Source organism: Protobothrops mucrosquamatus, unplaced genomic scaffold, assembly GCF_001527695.2.
Source record: "Protobothrops mucrosquamatus isolate PMUCROS unplaced genomic scaffold, P.Mucros_1.0 scaffold4008, whole genome shotgun sequence".
Taxonomy (NCBI): Eukaryota; Metazoa; Chordata; class Lepidosauria; order Squamata; family Viperidae; genus Protobothrops; species Protobothrops mucrosquamatus.
In genome coordinates this window covers 28,022-37,252 of record NW_015389945.1, presented here as the reverse complement: position 1 = coordinate 37,252, position 9,231 = coordinate 28,022, and the positions used below count along the sequence as shown (strand labels likewise).

Genomic DNA, 9,231 nt, shown 5'->3' with positions numbered 1-9,231 from the left:
ATTATTTAAATTTATATACCGCCCTATCTCCCTTACGGGACTCAGGGCGGTGAACAGGCAATAATAAAAATCACAGTAAATATTACATAAAAGCCTGCTCTAAAATATAAAACCCCTAACAAAACCCAATCAAAACTACGCCAGGCCGGCCGCATGGAACAGATGAGTTTTCAGGGCTCGGCGGAAGAGGCGCAGGTCCACAATTGTACGTAGGTCGGGGGGGCAGGTCATTCCAGAGGGCAGGAGCTGCCACAGAGAAGGCTCTCCCCCTGGGGGTCGCCAGCCGGCATTGGCTGGCCGACGGTACCCTAAGGAGGCCCTCTCTGTGGGAGTGGACTGGGATCAAGTCTGACAGTGACTTCTCCTCCCTAGTCACCACAAATTCTAACCCCATCTAGAGAGATTGGGCAAGGTTCTCAAGAAGAACCAATGGGCAGAAGTTCCAAGGCCAAGCTTTGGCCCAGAAGCGTATTTATCGCCCTCAGATGTTGTGGGAGTTTCCTCACTGGAAGCTTTCAAGAAGAGACTGGACTGCCATCTGTCAGAAATGGTGCAGGGTCCCCTGCTTGGACAGGGAGTTGGACTAGATGACCTACAAGGTCCCCTCCAACTCTGTCAGTCTGTTATTGTCTCCCTATCAAATCCTGAGATAGGCAGATGTCCAGGTAGTCCACAACTTACTACCACAATTGTTATTCTAATTCTATTCTTTTCCTCTTTCCTATTACCTTACCCTCTTAGGACCATAACTTTGCTGCTTTGTATCTTATGATGTATATTGTTTTGTTTAATATCCTAGTATGATTTATGTAGATTGCTTATTTAGCAGCCTACGACTATCGCTAAGTGTTGTCTCTTATAATTTCCGATGAACGTATCTTAGGATAATTATGATCGTGATTTATCGCTTGTTGCTTGCATGTACACTGAGAGCTTATGCACCGGGGACAAATTCCTTTTGTGTCCAATCACAGCTTGGCCAACAAAGAGTTCTACTCTGTCCCAAGACATACTAGGAAGGTCGGCGTAGTCCATCAGGAACTCCAGCCGGTAAATGGCTTCTCGGATTTCACGGCGCAGCTTGAAGACGGTGACTTCGCTGGATTTCTTCAGGTAGGCTGTCAGCTCCACCAGCTGCTCGGTGGTCAAAGGCACTTCGCTGACTTTGTCGGCGATGATATTGTACTGGTTGCAAATGCTTGAAACAAAGGAAAAAGGCAGAGGTTACAAATGGCAAGTCGGCCTCAACTGACGAGCAAAAAGTGAGCCCAAATTTCCCATGGCCAAGCAAGACAGCGGTTAAGCGGGTTTCACCCCATTTTAGGACCTTCCCTGCCACGTGCGCTAACTGAATCCTAGCAGATGCTAAGTGGGCAACAGGGTTTTTGAGTGAATCTGGCTTCCCCCATTGACTTTCCTTGTCAGAAGGGACACAAAAAAGGAATCACATGGCCTCAGGAACACTGCAACTGTCATAAATACGAGTCGGTTGCCACGCGTCAGTATTTTGGTCACATGACCGCAGGGACGCTGCAACGGTCGCCAACCTGAAAAACCTAAGTCATTTTTTTCACTCCCATTGTAACTTTGGTCCCTAAATGAATGGCTGTAAATCGAGGGTTACCTGTGTTCTAATCCCATCTGCACAGCTTATTTGCTATTTATTACTTTGTGACGATACGCAAGGTGGAACCTGCCTGCGTACACTTCCACACAGGTCCTTCCAAGGCGATCCCTCCTGCCGGAAATTCTCCATCCTCTCAGGTGAAGAACTGATCTTAGCCATACCTCTTGTTGAGGTTCCTGTTTTCCTCTACTTCAAACTCAATCAATCTGTCCTTCAGCCGCTGGGTCCGAGTGCAAAGTTCTTCATTCAGTTTCAAAGCGTCCAGGCAGAAGAGAGCCAACGGGACGGTGACGTGCAAGGAACCAATTTCTTTCTTCAGTTTGGTCAAGCCATCGATTTTCTGCCAGGCGACAGGGAGGGTTACAGCAGGGGGAAAAAGAAAAAGTTAAGGACTTCCGTTAATTGACTTGACAACTCAGAACAAATTCCATTTTCCTCCAGAACTGTTTTTTACACTTACAACTGGCCTGGCTAGAAGACCTCCAAGGTCCCTTCCAGCTCTATTCTATTCTATTCTATTCTATTCTATTCTATTCTATTCTATTCTACTCTACTCTACTCTACTCTACTCTACTCTACTCTACTCTACTCTACATTCCATTATTCTATTCTATTCTATTCTATTCTATTCTATTCTATTCTATTCTATTCTATACTATTCTATTCTATTCTACATTCCATTATTCTATTCTATTCTATTCCTATCCTTTATTCTATTCTATTCTATTCTATTCTATTCTATTCTATTCTATTCTATTCTATTCTATTCTATTCTACATTCCATTATTCTATTCTATTCTATTCTATTCTATTCTATTCTATTCTATTCTATTCTATTCTATTCTATTCTATTCTATTCTATTCTACATTCCATTATTCTATTCTATTCTATTCTATTCTATTCTATTCTATTCTATTCTATTCTATTCTATTCTATTCTATTCTATTCCATTCCCAGTGGGAGAAGCCAGATTCAACATAACAACCAGGTAACTTATCAATTGCAGCGATCCACTTAACAACTGTGGCAAGAAAGGTTGTAAAAATGGGGAAAACTCACTTAACAACAGAAATTGGGGGCTCCGTTGGGGTCGTAAGTGCAGGACTCCCTGTACATGCTTTTTTCTACACGTGCATGAGCATGAAAATGCACTTCTCGCCCAACAAAAAGCCATACCTCTACAAAGTCTTCCAGGTCATGCCTTTTGCTTAAAAATTCAGTCACCTCCTTGTCGGCATTGTTATTCAAGAGATCGTTGTATTTCCTGTACACGTTCAAGTATCTTCAATGCAGAAAGATCGTGTGGAAAAGAAATTATTTAAAGTGATTTAAAAGAGAAATCACAGAATGGAATGAAATGGTGGCCACCATCCTCCCCCCTCCCTCCCTCTCCCCCCCCCGCAGGAATCTCTGCCAGATGGAAAACATCAGGAAAAATTCAAAAAGAAACAGCAGAGGAAAAATTACTGGAATTAAATACGGGGAAATTGCCTCTCTCCTGCGTTCTTTGATTTCTACAAACTTACTTCTGTGGACCGATTAGGTTGAGATGAAATATCTCTGCCGTTTTTTGTACATAGCTCGCCACCAACGTTTCATCCTTGTTGACGGTGCGAAGAATGAGGTCCTCTCCTTTTAACTCTGGGAAAAGTTTCACTTGAACCTAAAATAAAACAGACAGGGACCCCGGTCTATGGTGACTTCTTCAAGAGTTCAAGCATGGAATAACCCAAGACGTGAACCCAGCCTTGTTACTCCTTTGGAAGCATCACTGCTTCAGATAGGAAGGCGGTGCAGAGAGTGGTGAGGACAGCAGAAAAGATAATTGGCAGTTCCCTCCCTCCCATCCAGGACATAGCACAGAAGCGTTGTTTGAGCAGGGTCCACAAGACTATCTGGGACACCACACATCCTCGTCACGACCTCTTTTCCTTGTTACCTTCTGGGAGGAGGGGGCTTCGTGGTATCCGCAGCAGAACATCCAGATTCAGCCATAGTTTCATTTCATACAGCATTAACCTTGTGAACTCTCAAGCTTCCTCCTTCCATTATATATTCAAGATGGACAGTATTTAATATTCATTTGCTATGTATATGTAGGGCTGTGGGTCTATACATATGTTGTACATAATATGTTTAGGTGTATGTCATGTATGTGTTTCACTTTGAGAGCGGGCAACTAAATTTCATTTTTGAGGTGTGCCGTTGTGCCCACAGTAAAAAAATGACAATAAAGGTTATCTTATCTTATCTTATATCTTATCATCTTATCTTATCTTATCTTATCTACAGCATACCTTTGGGAGACTTTCAGAATGTTTGAGAATCTCAAGAAAACAGCGGTAGACTAGATCCCACAAAGTCTGCACGTCGGGATCAAATATAATAGATGGATCTTCCACGTCAAGTTTAAGGACCAATATTTGAGGAATGAAAAACTGCATGTCTTGATAAACTTCACCGAAATCATTGCCATCCTCAAGAGAAAGGAAAGAAATCATGAGATCATATGCAGGGAATAACCAGAAAGGATTGGTTTTCGGGATCTGGGGCCCTAGTGATCCCCTTTTGCGACTTTCTGACAAGCCAAGTCAATTGGGGAAGCCAGATTCACTTAACGACTGTGTGATTCGCTTAACAACCAGGGCAAGAAAAATGGGCAAAATTCACTTAACGAACGTCTCACTCAACAAGGGAAACTTGGGGCTCAGTTTGTGGTCACAAGGCGAGGTCTACCTGTACCCCACAGCCTACCTTATGTATCTTAAAAAAATCGAGGAGATCCTCTAGAGAATTGATGACCATCTCCCTCAGCTGCAAGGACATCAGGATGGCCACCGATGCGAAGTATTCCTCTATTTGCTGAGAAGAATCCAAGTCATTCTGCGGGGCCAGGTGCAACCACTTCTCTTTCTGCTCCACAAAGAGCTCTGCGCACCTGGGGATCCACCTGTAATGACAGGGAAAGTGTCACTTGCCCAGGTATTTTTTTTTTTGAGGGGGGCAACAGTTCAATGAGACGAATTGCAAAGGCCTTGGGATCATATAGCATAATATTGGCACTGCATAATCAAAGCCAAAAACCGAATTCCCCTCCTCCAATTAACAGTCCATTTAATCCTCCAGGGAAAGATTGAAGGCAAAAGAGGTCCAGGCAGAAGAAGAAGAACATCGTGGCTTCAAAATCTAAGGGACTGGTTTGGACAAAACTCAGCAGCACTTTTTCGTGCGGCTGCTGATAAAAACAGGATCGCCAACAGGATCACCAACGTCGGATAACGGATATGGCACAAGAAGAAGAAGAAGAATTAACAGTCATAAATCACATTCCCCAATTAGCTTGAAACGTGGGCTTCCTCTCCAGTTCTCCAGCCCGCCAATTCTTTATCAGCTCTGGGCTCAATAACCTTGATTCTCACGTTACGTTTAGTGTTGTTATGTCTAGCTGAACTCTCATTCACATCCTCCCCCTCCCAGCATCATCTAACTCTAAAAGCAAAAGGGAAAAAGCTGTTGTCAATGCAAAACATCCGATGTTAGCAGCGTTGACACATTGCGGCAAGTGAGTTGGTAAAGATTGGCAAGATTCACTTAACAAATGTTTCGCTTCACAAAAAGTTTGGGCTGCATTGTGGGCGTGAGTCCAGGACTGCCCGTTATTGGGGCACGGCTGGAATATTTCTAACCTGGTCTGAAGGATTTCGTGAGCTTCCTGGCACTGCCTTTGAATCAGCTCTTCAAATTCGCTTGGCAAGAGGGGCAAATCGCCCTGCAGGATCTCCTTGGTACGAACAAATCTCAGATCCGTAAACCTGGATGGGAGAGAGAGAGTCACACAACTGTGTCATTTAGAACTGTGCCGGGGAGTTTATGCTTCTTAGAATCAAAGCACTGAATTGCAGAAGAAAACTGAGTCAGCCTATTGCCCTCCCAACAATCTGGGTCTTCATTTTACCGACCTCGGAAGGACGGAAGGCTGAGTCAACCTTGACCCAGTCAGGATCGAACTGCAGGCAGCCGGCAGTCAGCAGAAGTAGCCAGCAGTCCTGCACTCTAACCACTGCGCCACCACGTCTCACGATCCCACGTGATGCTGCAATGGTCTTAAATACCTGCCCATTGCTTCCTGGATGAATTTTGATTACTTGACCATGGAGATGCTATGATGGTCGTAAGTGCGAGGACTGGTTGTCAGTCACATTATTCAGTGCTACTGCAACTTCCAAAACCAAACTGTTTATCGTTTAATTGTTTGGTGACCTTTGATTGCAGTTGTTACCTCAGAAGGTCGCAAAAGGGGATCCCGTGACCCCGGGACACTGTGACCGTCATAAATACGAGTCAGTGGCGAAGCCTCTGAATTTTGATCACGTGGGGATGCTGCAACGGCCGTGTGAAAAATGGTCCTACGTCACTTTTTTCAGTGCCGTTGTAACTTCGAAAATTCCCTAAACGACCGAACAACTTCGCCAAACAAATGGTTGAAAGTTGAGGACTACCACTAGTCGTGAGCTGAGGATCAGCTGAGATTGTAACAAGAGGACCTGCCTCGAAGCTTATTTAAGGAGAGCAAAAAAATATTGTGAAGCAGGAGGACTCACTCGGTAAACCAGAGTTGCTGCAGAGCGAACATCATAGGATTAACTGTGAAGAGATGGGTTTCGTTCCAGATTTTGGTTTCTTGGTAAATTTTGTGCCAAGGAACGGGAGCCCGGATGACTCGTTGGGGAAAAGGTTGAGGAACGTTGCGTATAAAGAGTCTTTTCTTCTCCTGTGGATCCATCAAGATGTAATCAACTAGCACAAAGAGAACAAGGTGTTGGAAGCAAACCAGAAAATAACGAAACACAATCCAATCTTTAGACAGCTATAGTCAAACGCACCAATAGGCACTAGGTGGCACTGTGCAAAACAACTAATAATAATAGTAAAGTTGGAAGGGACCTTGGAGGTCATCTAGTCCAACCCCCTGCTCAGGCAGGAAACCCTATACCATTTCGGACAAATGGCTGTCCAGTCTCTTCTTAAAAACTTCCAGTGTTGGAGCATTCACAGCTTCTGGAGGCAGGTTGTTCCACTGATTAATTGCTCTAACTGTCAGGAAGTTTCTCCTTAGTTCTAGGTTGCTTCTCTCCTTGCTTAGTTTCCACCCGTTGCTTCTTGTCCTGCCTTCAGGCGCCTTGGAAAATAGCTTGACTCCCTCTTCTTTGTGGCAGCCCCTGAGATATTGGAACGCTGCTATCATGTCCCCCCTCGTCCTTCTCTTCGTTAAACTAGACATATCCAATTCCAGCAACCATTCCTTATATGCTTTAGCCTCCAGTCCCCTAATCATCTTTGTTGCTCTTCTCTGTACTCTTTCTAGAGTCTCAACATCTTTTTTACAACTGGTTGTGTTCACCCAATTTTGCACACTTTCCTGACATGTTAAGGGTCGAAGCCAGAAAAATAGACAAAGCAATTCTAGAATATGACTTTGAAATGACCCCTGTGTCTTATTAATCTGAACAAATATTTAAGTCCAGTTGATTGTGTTAATTTAATAAAATACATACATATATACATACATATATACATACATATATACATACATAAAATACATACATATATACATATGTACATACATACATACGGTACATACATACATATGTACATACATATGTACATACATACATATGTACATACATATGTACATAAAATACATACATATATACATACATACATACGGTACATACATACAGTACATAAAAATATAAATAAACCAACCACTCTATCTTGCCACACATTCTGGCATTGCAGGAAGTCCTGCATTGACCCTGAAGAAGTATGTTGTATGAATCTAATCACTATGGTTAGAAACCATGATTTATAGCTTGGAAGGTTGGCCTGATTTCATTTACCCAGCATATTATTCAAGCTACTAAGGTTTAGCCAACTCAGCATTCAGCACCTCTGATTCACTCAGCTAAAATTTCAAGGTAAGATTTGAATTCCTGGGGTTCTGCTTGAAGGAAGCGATTGTCAAGAACTTTCACGATTTAATTTCTCTGTCCAAGGACACTTTCCTCCACTCACCGATGTTTTTCATGAGCCAAATCTGGTAGTCGCTTTGAATTTCTTCCATCAAGCTGTTCAATAACCCCTCCAGATCCGGGCTGGCGAGGAAAATACTTGGGATGTGAGTCAAAATATTGTTCAGCACGTTTTCATCCTGCAGCGCTAACATGTCTTTCCGAATGCCTTTATGGATGTAATAGCAGTATCTCTGCAAAAGACCCAAAAGGTATTTTCAAAAAAAAATTAAAAAAAATCAATCAGCAGCATTACAATCCTTGGGATCCTCCTACCTGCCAATTCAGACAACAAAATATCTATTAAATGTTGTACGATGGCCTTTCGCATTAGGAAAAAAAAGTGAACAAGTAGTCCTTGACTTGCAGTTGCAATGTATGGCTGTGAAAGTTGGACCATAAGAAAGGCTGAGCACCAAAGGATTGAGGCCTTTGAACTATGGTGCTGGAGAAGACTCCTGCGAGTCCCCTGGACTGCAAGGCGATCAGACCGGTCAGTCCTAGAGGAGATCAACCCTGACTGCTCTTTAGAAGGCCAGATCCTGAAGTTGAAACTCAAGCACTTTGGCCACCTAATGAGAAGGAAGGACTCCCTGGAGAAGAGCCTAATGCTGGGAAAGATGGAGGGCAAGAGAAGAAGAAGGGGATGACAGAGAAGGAGGTGGCTGGATGGAGTCACTGAAGCAGTAGGCGTGAGCTTCAATGGACTCCAGAAGATGGTAGAGGACAGGAAGGCCTGGAGGAACGTTGTCCATGGGGTCGCGATGGGTCGGACACGACTTTGTAACTAACAACAACAAAGTCCTTGATTTATGACCAGTCATTTAGTGACCAAAGTTACAATGGACCCCTCCCCAAAAGATACTTAAGACCTGGTTCCAAAGTTCCAATAGCTAGCTCCCACCACCACAATCACGTGACTGCATTTTGAGTGTTCGGCAACCTGTCATTTGCAGTGTCCCGTGATCAAAACTGCCCCCAGGCCCCCAGGTCCGCTTAATGACTCCCTCAAAAAAGACCCCCCCCCCAAAAAAAACTAATAAAACCAGTTGGTCATGTGATGATCTGCTTTATGACTATTCCAACTTGCAGCCCAAATGGGCAGAATCCATTCTGCAACATGATCCTGGGACAAATATATTTGTAATTGGCAGACTCCATTATGTTCGTAAGTCGAGGACCCCCTGTACTGCTGCTGTCCCAGTGTTGGAAAAAGTCAACTTCCCTAATTCCTTTTTATTGTGTATCTCAGATAAATGGGAGAATTTGCCTTAACCACGAGGCCAAACTGGCTCTCCCACGTGAAAACGACCTGGCAACGGAAAGCTGTGGAACCTTCCTGGTTCTGTATCATTTAAGTCTGCTAATCAAAGATGCCCGCTGCAAATTGGTTTAGCCACCTCCAGATCTTCCTCTGTGGGTGCCTGTTGTCCTTTGCTGATCTCCTCTTCGTGCTGGTGCATCACAACAAATTGCTGCTCTGGGGTCAGAGGCTGGCTGTCCGAGTAACGCGGGGCTCCCTCCTCCACCAT

The 9,231-nt window shown here is 43.8% G+C and overlaps 1 protein-coding gene across 1 annotated transcript in view; it reads right to left on the bottom strand.

The window, feature by feature from the left end:
• Positions 1-9,231, bottom strand: part of LOC107298477 (dynein heavy chain 3, axonemal-like) — a gene marked incomplete at its 3' end in the record, with an annotated part of 20,128 nt that extends 10,897 nt beyond the window's left edge. Inside the window, exons 1-10 of the mRNA XM_015827856.1 lie at positions 9,100-9,231; positions 7,704-7,893; positions 6,230-6,425; positions 5,315-5,440; positions 4,383-4,578; positions 3,926-4,105; positions 3,155-3,291; positions 2,805-2,910; positions 1,789-1,967; positions 1,014-1,198 (exon numbers count right to left, since the gene is read on the bottom strand). Coding sequence (XP_015683342.1) covers positions 1,014-1,198; positions 1,789-1,967; positions 2,805-2,910; positions 3,155-3,291; positions 3,926-4,105; positions 4,383-4,578; positions 5,315-5,440; positions 6,230-6,425; positions 7,704-7,893; positions 9,100-9,231 — 1,627 coding nt within the window. The remainder of the gene's footprint in view (positions 1-1,013; positions 1,199-1,788; positions 1,968-2,804; positions 2,911-3,154; positions 3,292-3,925; positions 4,106-4,382; positions 4,579-5,314; positions 5,441-6,229; positions 6,426-7,703; positions 7,894-9,099) is intronic.